This window comes from Leguminivora glycinivorella, chromosome 24 (assembly GCF_023078275.1).
Source record: "Leguminivora glycinivorella isolate SPB_JAAS2020 chromosome 24, LegGlyc_1.1, whole genome shotgun sequence".
Taxonomy (NCBI): Eukaryota; Metazoa; Arthropoda; class Insecta; order Lepidoptera; family Tortricidae; genus Leguminivora; species Leguminivora glycinivorella.
In genome coordinates, this window is record NC_062994.1 from 9,073,037 (window position 1) to 9,090,578 (window position 17,542).

At 39.7% G+C, this 17,542-nt stretch overlaps 1 protein-coding gene across 3 annotated transcripts in view; it reads right to left on the reverse strand.

Annotated features, from left to right (window-relative positions):
- The window catches only part of LOC125238863 (probable nuclear hormone receptor HR3), a 243,604-nt gene that overhangs the window by 196,511 nt on the left and 29,551 nt on the right, over window positions 1-17,542 (reverse strand). For 2 of the 3 annotated variants that reach the window (XM_048146335.1, XM_048146329.1), the window contains exon 1: window positions 10,807-11,296. The exons of the other annotated variant lie outside the window; for it this stretch is intronic. In XM_048146335.1, the coding sequence (XP_048002292.1) occupies window positions 10,807-11,281 (475 nt within the window). In that variant the 5' untranslated portion in view covers window positions 11,282-11,296. Of the gene's footprint in view, window positions 1-10,806; window positions 11,297-17,542 lie in introns of those variants that run through there. 3 annotated transcript variants of the gene reach the window in all.

Here is a 17,542-nt window from a genome sequence, read left to right on the forward strand (position 1 = left end):
GTATCAAATGAAGCTTGTACATATTTTATGAGCATTTTAACGGGTTTTATGAACATTATTTTTTGAGTAGCTTTAACGGGTCATGTTGATGAATTCGATTGTGTCCATAAAGGGGTAGGCAGAGCACATGAACTACTAAGTTTTAGTGGCACTCTTGGCAAAAAGGGGTTGAATGAAATCGAAATTGTGACATTGCAGTGACTGGTTGCCAGACTCTCGCCTACGCCGCAATTTAACCCATATCCCACAGTCGACTTTTACGACACCTACGGAAAAAGGGGGTGGTGAAATTCTTAAGGGTGCTTTCAAGAAAAACGTCAAAATAATGTAAAATTGATAGTTTCAGTCGATGAAATAACTACACGGGAAAATTAAAATAAACAGTAGCCAAAATGCTAATAGTCAATTTGTAAAAGATTGTTTTGTTAATAGAAACGCGTAAAAGTGAGTGTTTTTGTACTTTCCCTAGAAGCTAAGGTGAAAGGTCATTGGCCTCAACTTTAGGTATGGTTTTGGAAAGTTTTAGTTTCGAAGAAATCGCAAAGAAAGAATTAACTTGAATTGAAACTTTAAAATCGTAGATCTTAGATAGTTACCTAAGTATAATTTTCCTTAACATTGGGGTCATCTACATATTACGTCAGTTTATTAAAAGGGAGGGGGGGGGGTCCAGCCAAACGTCAATCTTGACAGTATGTGTTAAGGAGATTGGAACAAGCGAGACATATGTGCGGGGTTCAAAAACTTACTTTTTTTTAGTGTTATAGCGTCAAAATATGTATGGGAAAATCAGTTAAATACGTTTTTCTTTAGAAACTATTTGTAATAGGGTGCATTGGGGTAATTTCGAAAGTCGTCTAATTTCGTAGGTCGAATCATCACCAGTATATCTACCTATCATATCATATCCAGATTCCCCTTCCGAAATTACCCGAGCATTTCTGTATTTCGAAATTACCCCAACTAGTGTTTTAGGTAGATTTGTTACTTTACGTGAAAAATGAGAGAATATGTTTTTTTTTATTATTAATTAAGTGTCTATCTAAATAAGAAGCGCTGGTGGCCTAGCGGTAAATGCGTGCGACTTTCGTTCCGGAGGTCGCGGGTTCGAACCCCAGCTCGCACCAATGAGTTTTTCGGAACTTATCTGCGAAATTTCATTTGATATTTGCCAGTCGCTTTTCGGTGAAAGAAAACATCGTGAGGAAACCGGACTTCGGGTTGGAAGGTCAGATGGCAGTCGCTTTCGTAAAACTAGTGCCTACGCCAAATCTTGGGATTAGTTGTCAAAGCGGACCCCAGGCTCCCATGAGCCGTGGCAAATGCCGGGATAAGAGGATGATGAAGTGTCTATCTAAATATAAAAGAAGAAACTGACTGACTGACTGACATATCAACGCACAGCCGAAAACGCTGGTCCTAGAGATTTCAAATTTGACACGTAGGTTCCTTATACTGTAGGTATAGGTAGAGCAGCTCTAAGAAAGGATTTTCCAAAATTCACCTACTAAGGGGGTGAAATGGGGGTCCAAAATTTGTATGGGAAAACAAGAATAGATTACATATTTTTTTTTATACTACGTCGGTGGCAAACAAGCATACGGTCCGCCTGATGGAAAGCGGTCACCGTAACCTATGAACGCATGCAACGCAAACAGTGTCACATGCGCGTTGCCACCCCATTAGAAACTTGTACATTCCCTTTTGCTGTGTTAAGTACACAGCAAAAAGGAGGAGGATATTTTTAAATTAAAGGAAAAATGGAAAAATTCACACCTCCGGCAGGACTCGAACCTGCGACCTCCGTAGCGCAGTTGGAAGCGCGATGGCCCCGGCAAGGCCAGAAGTCGCAGGTTCGAGTCCAGGGGCCGATTTTTGAGTCTCACTGTCACTAAAATACCGATTGAAAACGATGAATTGCCTACTATTTTCAGTGACAATTTTCTGAATTCGAACGCCGTGAGATTCAAAAATCGGCCGGAGGTGTGAATTTTTCCTTTGATTTAAAAATATGTAATATCGCTCGCAAACGTTTATTCATGATAAAAAGCAAATTTAAGATTAGATTAGTACGCGGGCGAAGCCACAGGAGAATTCTAGTTATCAATATGGAAAAATTGCACTTGTTAGGGTTCCGTACCAAAAAGGTACAAACAGGAACCCTTAAGGTGCGACTCTGTCCGTCTGTCACATTCTTAAATATCTCGAGAACTACTAATGCTATCAACTTGAAATTTGGAATAGTTATGAACATTGTAAACCTCTACAAATAGAAACCCCCGTACCCGTGTGGTGACTGCTTAAGAATTTCACCACCCCCTTTCTTCCCGTGGGTGTCGTAGAAGGCGACTATGGGATATGGGTTAAATTGTGGCGTAGGCGAGATCGAGGCTGGCAACCTGTCACTGCAATGTCACAGTTTCGTTTTCTTTCAACCCTTATTTGCCAAGAGTGGCCCTGAAGCTTTAGTAGTTTCATGTGTTTTGCCTACCCCTTTATGGGATACAGGCGTGATTGTATGTATGTATGTATGTATGTTGTTTTTTTATATCTATTTACATACTGTTTCCATTGGGAGTTGCTAAAAACATTGTATGTACGTAACTTTTTTTTTTGACGGAGTGGAAACGCACGATGTGTGGGACAGTATGTACGTAACTGGGATCGAGTATTCGAAACCCGAGTCTGTAACTTACTTTCGTTTGCAATATTGAACTTCCGCCCCGCGTGCACAATGTGCTATTGTCAAACCTGAGGGAAACCGTAGAAAACCGTCTTCATTCAGAGCCGGTATCCAATTAAAGAATATCGTATTACGGACCGAAAATAACAAGGAAATAAATTATTTGACCACAAAATTAAAATTTTGAAACAACCGCCTACTACGACATAGTAGACCGATTTTCATAAAACATGGCTAAGAACACTCCCGACTAACTCAGCTTTCAGACAAAAAAAACTAAATCTAAATCGGTTCATCCGCTCGGGAGCTACGGTGCCACAAACAGACACACACACAGACAGACAGACACGTCAAACTTATAACACCCCGTCGTTTTTGCGTTGGGGGTTAAAAACGACAAATGGTATACGCATTTACGCAAATGCTAAAAAAAAACATTTGAAAATTGCTTCCGTTCAATTTCATTTTATGTTCTGTAGAGTTTTTAGTAAAAAAAAACATAATGTCCATGATATTTACCTACACCCATCTCGCTCACACTCTCACTCAATAAGAGTGACAGAAGAACTGTACTAAGTCAATATCCATTATTTTCCAATAAGCTAGTCCAGTCGGCATCATATATATAGGAACGGACAAGGCGCTCACAAATATCTAAACACCCCTTGACAATACATGCGTGTTTTTTTTTATGGGATAGGAGGCAAACGAGCAGACAGGTCGCCTGATGGTAAGCGATCACCGCCCCCCATGGACACCCGAAACACCAGAGAGGAGGAGGGGGAGGGAGGTTTACATATTTTGACGCTCCGGCCGTTCAGATGTATCTGATGGTGGCGTTATTGCTGTGATTTCAGGTACAAGCCACAATATCGATAAAGTCTTTGACCTGACAGTGACCCAGTTGGGAAGGTGAAGTGCGCTTTTGAGGTAAGTATTCGAATAAAAAATGTATCCCTACCTGCTACGCCGCGGCCCTGGGTTCGAATCCCGGTAAGGGCATTTATTTGTGTGATGAGCACAGATATTTGTTCCTGAGTCATGGATGTTTTCTATGTATATAAGTATGTATTTATCTATTTAAGTATGTATATCGTCGCTTAGCACCTATAGTACAAGCTTTGCTTAGTTTGGGGCTCAGTTGATCTGTGTAAGGTGTCCCCAATATCTTGACCTGTCATTATCACAACTTTTAAGAATGACTGTCAAAGTAAAATACTCTACGCTGAAAGTGCCGCCCACCCGCTCTCGGTTACCTTACAGTTACCGCCTGTCAAAAACGCGAACAGTCGACCTGTTTCATTTGTTCCAAAAAATTTAGAGACAAAAGAAATGCTACTTTATTTATTTACATGAAAGTTAAAATTCCATTGAACCAAAATGTACATCTCATTGCACACTGGGTGGGAAGAGGTAAGAGTCATACTACAGATTTTTTTTTAAAACGACGGGGTGTTATAAGTTTGACGTGTCTATCTGTCTGTCTGTCTGTTTAATTGTCTATCTGTCTGTGGCATCGTAGCTCCCGAACGGATGAACCGATTTAGATTTAGTTTTTTTTTTTTTTTTTGTTTGAAAGCTGAGTTAGTCGGGAGTGTTCTTAGCCGCGTTTCATGAAAATCGGTCCACTATGTCGGCGATTTTTTCAAAATTTTAATTTTAGGTTAGTTTGCCCGGGATCTAAAGTCACACGAATTTCAGTGTAGTAACATTATAGTTAATATTACCAAAGAGGATCGAGTGTTACAGAGAGTTACTGTCGAAGAAAAATGTGTAATCACAGTGCATAGACTGCCATCTCTCGACACAAGCTTAAAACTTTTGAACCTCAGTTTTGACAATTTGGTCCATATTCTTAGCTTGATATGTGTTAAAATGTCAAATATTAATATTATCGCCATCTAGCTGAGCGTCTCCCAAAGGTGTAACGCCATCTTGGCCACCGTACCTTTTTCTGTATGGTACTGAGGTACGTTTTTTTTCTTAGACTTTATTTATCTGTTTATACTGAGTTATATATGTGTTTGAGATTACAAATCAAAGTAAAAAGCCTTCATCGATTGTATATACAAGCTAGGTACAGGCTCATTAATGTAGGTCAGGGCTGCAGTCCTATTTAGGTACGCAACGGGACTATTGATCGGTGCTAGGATGCCTAAGGTTAACAACCTATGTGGATGCAGTATACATAAATACAATCACGCCTGTATCCCGTAAAGGGGTAGGCAGATCACATGGCAGTCTCAGTGCCACCACAGTATAATAAAGAGTAGGTACTGTCGTACAGTATGGCCACTCCCGCTCCCCTCTGAAAGTGCCGTCCACCCCCTCTCGGTTACCTCACAGTTACCGCCTGTCTGTCAAAAACGCGAACAGTCGACCTGTCATATGTCACTCATACAAGCATAGTACGCGTTCACCTACACGAGCTTAGACTGTGTGCTAGGAACGGCCTCTATCATATATTTGATCGCCAGTGTCCGAGGTGTGATACCACTCTTGGCAATTAAGGGGTTGAAAGGAAACGAAAATTGTGGCATTGCAGAACTTCGCTCGCTTTAAATTAGAACCATATCATCCATACAAACTCCTCCCCTCCCCATTTTAGGCAAGTACAAGTAAGAATGAGGCAAAAAGTGTCACTCTCCATTCCTCGCTCCGTTTTGCCGTGAAAGACGGAGAAACAGACACACACACTTTCCCATTTATAATATAAGTGTGGATATGGATTACTGTCAAAGTAAAATGTGGTGTCACACTACAGTACACAGACTGCCATCTCTTGACACAGAATTAAAACTTGATTTTTTTAAATGTTTTAAACCTCAGTTTTAAGAATTTCTGGGACCCATATTCTTAACATGATAAACATGTGTTATATTTGTAAACACTATTCAAAACAACTGAGAAAAAACGCATACTTATATAAAAATCCAAATGTCAATTCAAAACGAGTGTTACGTCAACAAAGATTTGTACAAAACACAAAAAAAAAATCAAATGTCATGTCACGGAATATAAACAACAAAATTAAAATTTTGAAAAAACCCCCGACCGCGACATAGTCGACCGATTTTCATAAAACATGGCTAAGAACACTCCCGACTAACTCAGCTTTCAAACAAAAAAAACTAAAGCGAAATCGGTTCATCCGTTCGGAAGCTACGATGCCACAGACAGAGACACACAGACAGATAGACAGACAGACACGTCAAACTTATAACATCCCGTCGTTTTTGCGTCGGGGGTTAAAAACAGAGCACGCGATGTATTCGAGGCTTGAAAATGCAGCGACCTTGAGCCTGCGAATATAGGGCGTAAACGTACGTAGCCAAATGAACAAACGCTTACTATAATATCGTTATCGTAGCTATCTCTATCGCTCTGTATTGGCGTGACAGAGCCAGACTGCGTTTGCAAACGGCGCAGGAAACGGATTCTAGGTAATAATAAATTATAACTTACACTAACATGCAATATATACGAATAAATACATAATATACAACTATACAAATAGCAAATGACATAAATATATAATATATAAATTAAATATATATTCTATTTTGTCTAGCGTCAACGATGGTCAATTCGCCTGATCGAAGCTTCAGCTGCTGATCGAGCTCCTAAAGTCTCCATTACACTTTCTGCGAGCGAGCGTGTTGACAGCTCATCCATATCAATATCTTGTTTAATATCTATAATTATCTGATGCCTCTTCCCACTTCCATTCTGCAGTTGGTGAACACTCACTTGCGCTTCAGTCCCCGGTTGAGATGAGACATATGATGCTGTATAACCTGGGACAGTTGTTCTAGGTCTCGGTCATGACCCCCCCCTGGATCGCGCATGATATGACTATTAACCAGACAGTTGTTCTGTCTCGGCCGGCCAGAACTATTCAACTGGAACTAACCCAGTTTGTCCTGCCATCTTTATTATGGTTCCGTACCAAAAAAGTTCAATAGGATTCGCTGGTGGCCTAGCGGTAAGAGCGTGCGACTTTCGATCCGGAGGTCGCGGGTTTGAACCCCGTACCAATGAGTTTATCTGAACTTGTGTGCGAAATATCATTTGATACTTGCCAGTCGCTTTTCGGTGAAGGAAAACATCGTGAGGAAACCAGACTAATTCCAATAAGGCCTAGTTACCCTTCGGGTTGGAAGGTCAGATGGCAGTCGCTTTCGTAAAACTAGTGCCTACGTTATCCTCCTTGCGTTATCCCCGGCATTTGCCACGGCTCATGGGAGCCTGGGGTCCGCTTTGACAACTAATCCCAAGATTTGGCGTAGGCACTAATTTTTACGAAAACGACTGCCATCTGAACTTCCAACCGGACTAAGGCCTTATTGGAATTAGTCCGGTTTCCTCACGATGTTTTCCTTCACCACAGTATAAAACCAGTAATAACTCTTCTTACAAACTTCACGCCGCGCGGTGTGTCCCCCTCCCACCCCTCGCATGCGGCGAAAACATGCGAAACTGGTGATTATTGGGCTGGACAGTCGGGGCCGCGTTTGCGCGCTGTGTTGACGTGTTGAGTTCGGGAGAAAATGACGTCAGCACCGAAGACATATTTTCGTTACTGTAGTGTTTATGGGTGTATGGAAAGTTCTCAAAATGCGGAAATGTCATTCTTTAGAATTCCTAGACACCCAGAAAAGTAAGTGGTTGTTATATATTTGCAGTGTTAGGTACATTATTGCTTACGTAAATGGCGTAAAAGTGAGATTTAAAGCTAGAATGACACATTAAAATCAATAAGGATTTATCTGTAACGACATTTAGGTAGATGCTGCGATCTATCTAGCTCGAAAGTTTGGTACCTACTTAAATATTGTGCAAACATCTATTCAAACATTTTATGTAAATATGATTTCGTCAGTATTTAAGAAACAAATACGTACTTGAATCTTTATTAGATAAAAAGGTAGAAAGAGCGTTGGTACTAGCATAGCGCCATACACAGTTACTAATACGAGTAGGACAGTAGGTACCTACGTTTCTAGTTCAAACGAATTTTTTTTATTGTGATGGATTGGGTGTATTCTAGAGAAAACATATAAAATGAACACTTAAATTAACGCTTTTGCAATTATTGTTACACAATCTACTATTGCGCGTATGAGAGTAATATATTTATAATGATTTTTTGTATCTTCAATACTGACTAATGTGGTGTCATGACGTGGTATTGTTATACTAAAACCTACTTACAGTTAATAGTACCTATTAGATTTACAACAACTTACATTGTACGAAGTCGATTATAGTAACGTTGTACAACCCTGCGTGACCTTGCGCAGTAGTAACGACCGCGCCGCCGCTGCCGGAGATTAACTACTGATATATCCTTATACTGTGCCTTCACCGAAAAGCGACTGGCAAATATCAAATGACATTTCGCACATAAGTTAAGATAAACTCATGGGTACGAGCCGGGTTCGAACCCGCGACCTCCGGATCGAAAGTCGCACGCTCTTACCGCTATTATTATTACAAAACATTTTTTATTATTTCGAAGGAAAATGTAAAGAAAAAAATAATAATGATCCAATAACTTTTGACGTAACTACGTTTCAAATTGCATTCAAACAAATTGGCTGCCCACGGAAAATTGAATTTTCTCCTCTAATTGGGCGAAATGTACATACGAAAATACCTTTTTACGATTTTGGGCCCATCGTAAAACTCATTCAATCACAAGGGTTGACCCTCGCAATTTTGTGTACACTTTTCCTAAAAAGGCATGGTACAATGGGTTTAACCGTTTTACAGCCTGGCATAGAAGGGATTTTTTTTTATCATAGCAACTTACTTTTCTTATATAAAAGTTACTCAATAGTTACCACATGCAAAACAGTTTACATAGACAGTGGCGCCTCTATTAATTTGTACTCTTTTTTTGTGATTTTTTTCTTACTTACTTCGAAATACTCATTAAGTCCTTAATGTTTTATGTCGATATATAACTCTGGCTGAATATCTAGTCATATTTTTGTTTGTTTTTTTCGAGGGTAAGCTAATTAATAGTAATTTTAACAGCCCCCTGAATTTAAATTAATTATTTAACTGATTATGTAAAAGGTCTCTAATCACTAATTATTTTAAGAGGATTAGGTACAAAGGAGGAAAGTTCATTCAGAAATATTAGGGAAAATCGTTTTCCTGTAAGTAATTAAACAGTTAATTCGTATATTTATATACATTTTCTTTGTAAGATTTTTTCATTTTCTTTTGTGTTGTTTTGAGTTTTTTTTAATATAGAATCTTTACCAGATTACAGAATTGACATAAGAATCCTTTGGATCTTTATAAAGCTTTTCCCATAAATATGTATATTGTATTTCCAAGATTATAACAATATAATTTTAAGCAATTAATACACCTCTTAGCTGTAACAGAAATTAATAAATATTAAGCACTTTTATGAAATTAATTATTCTTGCTTTTCGATAAAATATTTACGCTCTCTTCATATTTTGTGAATAAATAAAACAAATATTTTATTCGACAATTTCGTCCACCACATAAAATGTTAAAAAATATTTTTTTAATTTTTTGTATAAGATTGTATCTATTATTTAATTGATTGCACAAAACAGATCTGTTAATATCACTCTAATTATAATATAAAGAAGCTTACAAGAAGAGGAAAATTATTTCATCTAAAAATACGTTTAAGGAAAAATCGCTTTCATGTTAATAAATCAAAATTTATTAATATTATCGTCTTCTCTTTTGTATGATCATCAATCTTGACCGATATTTCATTTGCAATTTTTATAAAACTGTTTTTATGTTTTTCATTATTACATGGCACTACCAAAGTTTTGAACGACACGACATATAAGTATTGATCACAAAATAATAGATATAATTTTTAGATTATTTAAAATCATGCCATTTTTGTGCCCCAAGGGCACAGTATAATAAAGAGTACTATCGTACAGTATGGCCACTCCCACTCCCCGCTGAAAGTGCCGCCCACCCCCTCTCAGTTACCGCCTGTCAAAAACGCGAACAGTCGACCTGTCATATATGTCACTCATACAAGCATAGTACGCGTTCACCTACACGAGCTTAGACTGTGTGCTAGGAACGCGCCTCTTTCATATATTTGACCGCCAGTGTCCGAGGTATGCTAAGGGCCACTTGCACCAACGAAAATGGAGGGTTAACCCACCATTTTATATGGAATTTGACAGATGACAGCCCACTAACCCTGAGTTATGTGGTTGATGCAAGTGGGCCTAACAGTTAAGGATAAAAATAAACAAATGAATACTATAGGGTAGTCAATCATAAATTCGTCAATGGTTGTCATCAATTCGACAAAATTGCTTATTTTAATCAAACATATTTGGATATTTCTTTATTACGTAGTTTTGATTCAGGCCCAAACTACGTCGTAGTAAAGTTACGTAAACGTCGCGTAATTCCAACGTAGTTTCTTTGTGAACCTTCAATAGAAATCTATTCAGTTTTATGAATTGAACTTCTCTTTTTATATAATTGGTAAAATCTCAATCGGTTTTCTAAACAATGGTACCTATATTGATTTTAATATTTGAAAACACAATTAAGTTTGATGAAAAATCGTTATTTATAAATCACAAAAAGGCGGTAAATTTTCGATCAACCATCCAATGCATGTTCTAAATTCGAAATACGAATTCCCAGATCAAAACCAGCGCTGCGGATGTCCGCAGCATTATGCTGAGTCAATTTTAGCGTCTGTTTTTTTTTTAATTATTATTATAAATGGGGTTACTCTTGGCCACAGACTAGCCAAAGGCAAAGACGTAGCCTACGATGGAGTGAGCTCGCCCAGAAGATGCCTGTTCGCCCTTGATTCGATTTGGACCTTTTTTGTTTGCATGTTTTATTAAATGTATACTTTGATGTGGCGTCAAATAAATGCTTTCTATTCTAAAACCCCTCTAATATTTGAAACTACAGTTATGTTGATAGCGTTCAGAAAATTAAAAAAAATCGTTATTTATAAATCACGAAAATGTGCACATTCCGGCCACCAAAATCGAGTTCGAAATTCGAAAAACGAATTCGCACTTATTAACCCCCCATTGTCCGCAGGAGGCGCCGTGCACCCGTGACCTACATACCTGATGCAGTGGTGGTCGCGACGGTCGCCGTCGTCGGCGTCTCACTAGTCGTCGCCGCGTTCGTCATCTCCACAATCCTGTCCACAGCGATCCTGTTCCCTGGAAGTATCCCAGAGTCTGTCGGTTCCTGCTCTTCTTCCGCTTGAGGACTTGGAACTGCTTGTGTTAAGTCATTAGCCACTATGACGTTAACTGTCGTTAGGGATTCAAGCTCGCTAGTCTCCCCAACATGATGTTGAGAGTTATCTATGTAGACAGCTGCTGATCGTGCTCCTAAAGTCTCCATTACACTTTCTGCGAGCGAGCGTGTTGACAGCTCATCCATATCAATATCTTGTTTAATATCTATAATTATCTGATGCCTCTTCCCACTTCCATTCTGCACTTGGTGAACACTCACTTGCGCTTCAGTCCCCGGTTGAGACATATGATGCTGTATCACCTGGGACAGCTGTTCTAGGTCTCGGCCGGCCATCTTAACTATTCAGACTTAAGTATCAGTCGAAGTAAATCTAATGAACACAGGAGAACACATTTCGGCAGTGTTTACATGGTGGCACGGTAGCCCGGTGTCCCAGATAGGCTGGGTACGAGTGGCGCAGGGTAGGCCGCGTGCCGCGGGCTGGGGGAGGGTTAAGTCCGCGGATATGACATCGATCGCGCGCGAATAGAATGGACTGAGTACTATTATAAATTCTTTGTTAGTTTAAAATTAGTATAATCCGCGATTTTGTAAGTTCTAGCAAAGACATACGTAACTCCGTATAGACAGATAAAGTTTAAGAAAAAAACGTACCTCAAAACCATACAGAAAAAGGTACGGTGACCTAGATGGCGATACACCTTTGGGGGACGCTCGGCTAGATGGCGATAATATTAATATTTGACATTTACCACATATCAAGCTAAGAATATGGTCCAAATTGTCAAAACTGTGGTTCAAAAGTTTTAAGCCTGTGTCGAGAGATGGCAATCTATGCTCTGTGATTACACATTTTACTTTGACAGTAACTCTCTATAATACTCCATCCTCTTTGGTTCTAGTCAAACTTTGCATAGTGACTTTTGAGGTTATAATGAACAATTTTGATTATGAGACCAACGCTGAAATCGCGGAAAAAATTTTGTCTGTTTCATACATTTCGACTGACGTAATGCCACTCATTTCTGTGGAACCGACACGTTTTTTTCGCGATTTCAGAATTGTTCCTAAAGTAAAAGTTGTTCATTGTGACCTCAATAGTTAATATGCAAAGTTTGGCTACTATTTAAAAATCAATTTGTTCCGTCTATTGTCCTTTGAGTCGTCAAAAACGCGAACATAAACCTCCATTAAAATGTTTTTCGGGAATCATATTAGACTAGCTTTTGCCCGTGGCTTTTGCTGCCTATGTACTTATATCTCCATTTAAAAAAACAGCGGACAAACAAAGTGTACACATTTCTAATAGTAACGGATATGGCAACGCGATGTCATTCTTTAATTTTGCAGGCGTCCATAAGGTTACCGTGATCTATTTCAGCTTTCCATCAGGTGGTGTTTGCCATTTAACGTAGTATATTACTTAAAAATCACCAACTTCTTAAACTTGGTAAAATAAATTAATATTAAGTTAAAATCGATCGATCTACTAATCAAATTATGCTCACACACGAAACATTAAAAAAATATTCTTATCTCCAAAATTACTTTCATCTTATTATTCCAATATGAAAACAAATCCACTTCATAATCAGATCTATCCTCAGACCTATCTCCACACTCTGCCCACCCCCGCACCCGCCATTTTACCGACACGTGCGCGCGCCTGCGTATTCCCAACCCTCCCCCCTACCCCCCAGTACCTCACCCCTCTCTTTCATCCCCCTACATCCGTCCCTCTCGCACGTCTTCGATCGCGCCCGGAATGACGAAAAGTATATAATCGAATTTTATGTGGGCCCGATTGTAGAGGCAGCAGAAAAAGGGGGTGGCCTTGAGTTTGTAAACAAAGGATTTTTAAAGGCTTTTTCAGTACAAATGGCGTTTTTTTTTTGCACTAGTGCGAGAAGTGGTTCATTTTATGTCAGGTCGAAACTTCGGAGGTTCATCTGTACTGAAAAACGTCGTTCGATACACGTGCGAAAAGGAAATTCCTAACCCGTGTCGATTTAAAAGTTTTGTCATAATTTCAGTTAAGTCACTTGTGTTGTAATGTAATATTTCAGTTTAGTAAAGGTTCGGTAAAACAAGAAAGATGTTTCCCTAAGTTTTATTATTAATTGCACGAAATAAATATTTTTTTGAAATATTTTTGAAGGATGGAAATAAACAGGTAATTAAATACTTGCTACATTTTGTTTACCGTAGCAGAAATTCCGTAGCGGGCAACTTGACACGATCTTATTTTTAAGACAATATAGAGCGTGTTAGGACATAGCGCATCGTGAACACGCGTAACTAACAAAGTCAACGGAACTTCTGCTGCTGACTCTATGTGTTTACCTATGAAATGAAATGAAATATTTCCAAAGGTAAAATATCGTATTATCATCGTATCCTGCCTTAATAAAATTTCTCAAATAAATAATATTGTTTTTTTGAAACTAACACTTATTTAAAACATGGCACATGTAACTTCTGCAATTTTTATATTTTCTTAATAAATCAGGCCTTAAAGTAAATATGTATTTACAGTAAGTAACTTGGCTCCGAATAGAGTTTCTTTCCATTCGGCGTCGAGACCCTGGGTCCGTGGGGTTCGGGCGCCCGTCAAAGAGACTCAGGGACACAACTGGCGACCGTAGATCTGGCAGTTACTTCGCTCAACAAAGCAGTTTGGCAGTCCAGCGAGGTAACGTAGCCAGCATCTATGGAACCTTACCGCGGGGGCCTTTTTAGGGTTCCGTAGTCAACTAGGAATTGCTTCGCCATGTATGTCTGTCCGTCCGTCCGCGGATAATCTCAGTGACCGTGAGCACTAGAAAGCTGAAATTTGGTACCAAAAATATATACATCAATCACGCCGACAAAGTGGTAAAATAAAAAGTGGAAAAAAATGTTTCGTCAGGGTACCCCCTACATTTAAAGTGGTAGATTTTTTTTTTTTCATTCTAACCCCAACGTGTGATATATCGTTGGATAGGCATTTAAAAATTAACATGGGTTTCCTAAAACCGCTTTTTGATAATTTTAATATTTTCGAAAATAATCGCTCCTAAAGGCCCCCCCCCCCCCCTTTAACTTTTGAACCATATGTTTAGAAAATCACAAAATTAGAACTGTTCAAAACAATTTTCCTACCTCAATTTACTCAATTTTATATTATTTACTCAATTTTCCTTTTTCAAGTTCAAAACAATTTTTAACACGCTTTTATTAGGTCGTCGTGTATGTAACTATGTATGTAATGGAATCTAAGGAAGCTAATTTAACCATCTTCCAGGAGTCGTAGCGTAATGAAAACTGGCAGCTATATGTAGTTCCGATGACAATACAATAATATGGTACTGTTGAGCTGATCTGATGATGGAGTCGGAAGATATGAACTGGAACTACATGATGGAACATCGTATCATAACCGTTTTTGGGTTTCTTAGAAAAGTCTTGTAATGAACTTTGACTACAATTAGGTCTCAAGGTCTGATGATGAAGCCGAAAGATATGAACTGGAACTACATGATGGAACATCGTATCATAGCTGTTTTTGGGTTTCTTAGAAAAGTCTTGTAATGAACTTTGACTACGATTAGGTTTCAAGGTCTGATGATGGAGCCGGAAGATATGAACTGGAACTACATGATGGAACATCGTATCATAGCTGTTTTTGGGCTTCTTAGGAAAGTCTTGTAATGAACTTTGACTACAATTAGGTTTCAAGGTCTGATGATGGAGCCGGAAGATATGAGCTGGAACTACATGATGGAACATCGTATCATAGCTGTTTTTGGGCTTCTTAGAAAAGTCTTGTAATGAACTTTGACTACGATTAGGTTTAAAGGTCTGATGATGGAGCCGGAAGATATGAACTGGAACTACATGATGGAACATCGTATCATAGCTGTTTTTGGGCTTCTTAGAAAAGTCTTGTAATGAACTTTGACTACGATTAGGTTTCAAGGTCTGATGATGGAGCCGGAAGATATGAACTGGAACTACATGATGGAACATCGTATCATAGCTGTTTTTGGGCTTCTTAGAAAAGTCTTGTAATGAACTATGACTACGATTAGGTTTCAAGGCCTGATGATGGTGCCGGAAGATAAGAACAGAAAAAAGGGGGGGGGGGGAGGCTCGAGGGGGAAGCATGAAAGAAAGATCAACGTAGTATTTAGAATAAGTTGGGTTAGCGTTTTCTTGTGACCTTTAAGAGCAAACAAAGGGGGGCTCGGGGGGCGAAGCCCCCGCATGAAAGAAAGATCAACGTAGTATTTAAGATAAGTTGGGTTAGCGTTTTCTTGTGACCTTTAAGAGCAAACAAAGGGGGCTCGGGGGCGAAGCCCCCGCATAAAAGAAAGATAAACGTTGTATTTTAAATAAGTTAGGTTAGGGTTTTCTTGTTACCCTTAAGAGTAACGAAAGGGGGGCTCGGGGGCGAAGCCCCCGCATAAAAGAAAGATTAACGTAGTATTTAAAATAAGTTGGGTTAGCGTTTTCTTGTGACCTTTAAGAGCAAACAAAGGGGGCTCGGGGGCGAAGCCCCCGCATAAAAGAAAGATCAACGTTGTATTTAAAATAAGTTGGGTTAGCGTTTTCTTGTGACCTTTAAGAGCAAACAAAGGGGGGCTCGGGGGGCGAAGCCCCCCGCATGAAAGAAAGATCAACGTTTTATTTAAAATAAGTTGGGTTAGGGTTTTGCTTGTTACCCTTAAGAGTAACGAAAAGGGGGCTCGGGGGCGAAGCCCCCGCATAAAAGAAAGATTGACGTAGTATTTAAAATTAGTTGGGTAAGCGTTTTCTTGTGACCTTTAAGAGCAAACAAAGGGGGCTCGGGGGCGAAGCCCCCGCATAAAAGAAAGATCAACGTTGTATTTAAAATAAGTTGGTTTATGGTTTTCTTGTGACCCTTAAGAGCAACGAAAAGGGGGCTCGGGGGCGAAGCCCCCGCATAAAAGAAAGATCAACGTAGTATTTAAAATAAGTTGGGTTAGGGTTTTCTTGTGACCCTTAAGAGCAAACAAAGGGGGCTCGGGGGCGAAGCCCCCGCATGAAAGAAAGATCAACGTAGTATTTAAGATAAGTTGGGTTAGCGTTTTCTTGTGACCTTTAAGAGCAAACAGAGGGGGCTCGGGGGCGAAGCCCCCGCATGAAAGAAAGATCAACGTAGTATTTAAGATAAGTTGGGTTAGCGTTTTCTTGTGACCTTTAAGAGCAAACAAAGGGGAGCTCGGGGGGCGAAGCCCCCCGCATAAAAGAAAGATCAACGTAGTATTTAAAATAAGTTGGGTTAGGGTTTTCTTGTGACCCTTAAGAGTAACGAAAAGGGGGCTCGGGGGGCGAAGCCCCCTCCCCCCGCATAAAAGAAAGATCAACGTAGTATTTAAAATAAGTTGGGTTAGCGTTTTCTTGTGACCTTTAAGAGCAAACAAAGGGGGCTCGGGGGCGAAGCCCCCGCATGAAAGAAAGATCAACGTAGTATTTAAGATAAGTTGGGTTAGCGTTTTCTTGTGACCTTTCAGAGCAAACAAAGGGGCTCGGGGGCGAAGCCCCCGCATAAAAGAAAGATCAACGTTGTATTTAAAATAAGTTGGGTTAAGGTTTTCTTGTGATCCTTAAGAGTAAAGAAAAGGGGGCTCGGGGGGCCGAAGCCCTCCGCATGAAAGAAAGATCAACGTAGTATTTAGAATAAGTTGGGTTAGCGTTTTCTTGTGACCTTTAAGAGCAAACAAAGGGGGGCTCGGGGGGCGAAGCCCCCCGCATGAAAGAAAGATCAACGTAGTATTTAAGATAAGTTTGGTTAACGTTTTCTTGTGACCTTTAAAAGCAAACAAAGGGGGGCTCGGGGGGCGAAGCCCCCGCATCAAAGAAAGATAAACGTTGTATTTTAAATAAGTTGGGTTAGGGTTTTCTTGTTACCCTTAAGTGTAACGAAAAGGGGGGCTCGGGGGCGAAGCCCCCGCATAAAAGAAAGATTAACGTAGTATTTAAAATAAGTTGGGTTAGCGTTTTCTTGTGACCTTTAAGAATAAACAAAGGGGGCTCGGGGGCGAAGCCCCCGCATAAAAGAAAGATCAACGTTGTATTTAAAATAAGTTGGGTTAGCGTTTTCTTGTGACCTTTAAGAGCAAACAAAGGGGGCTCGGGGGGCGAAGCCCCCCGCATGAAAGAAAGATCAACGTTTTATTTAAAATAAGTTGGGTTAGGGTTTTGCTTGTTACCCTTAAGAGTAACGAAAAGGGGGGCTCGGGGGGCGAAGCCCCCGCATAAAAGAAAGATCAACGTTGTATTTAAAATAAGTTGGGTTAAGGTTTTCTTGTGATCCTTAAGAGTAAAGAAAAGGGGGCTCGGGGGCGAAGCCCCCGCATGAAAGAAAGATCAACGTAGTATTTAGAATAAGTTGGGTTAGCGTTTTCTTGTGACCTTTAAGAGCAAACAAAGGGGGCTCGGGGGCTAAGCCCCCGCATGAAAGAAAGATCAACGTAGTATTTAAGATAAGTTGGGTTAACGTTTTCTTGTGACCTTTAAAAGCAAACAAAGGGGGCTCGGGGGGCGAAGCCCCCCGCATAAAAGAAAGATAAACGTTGTATTTTAAATAAG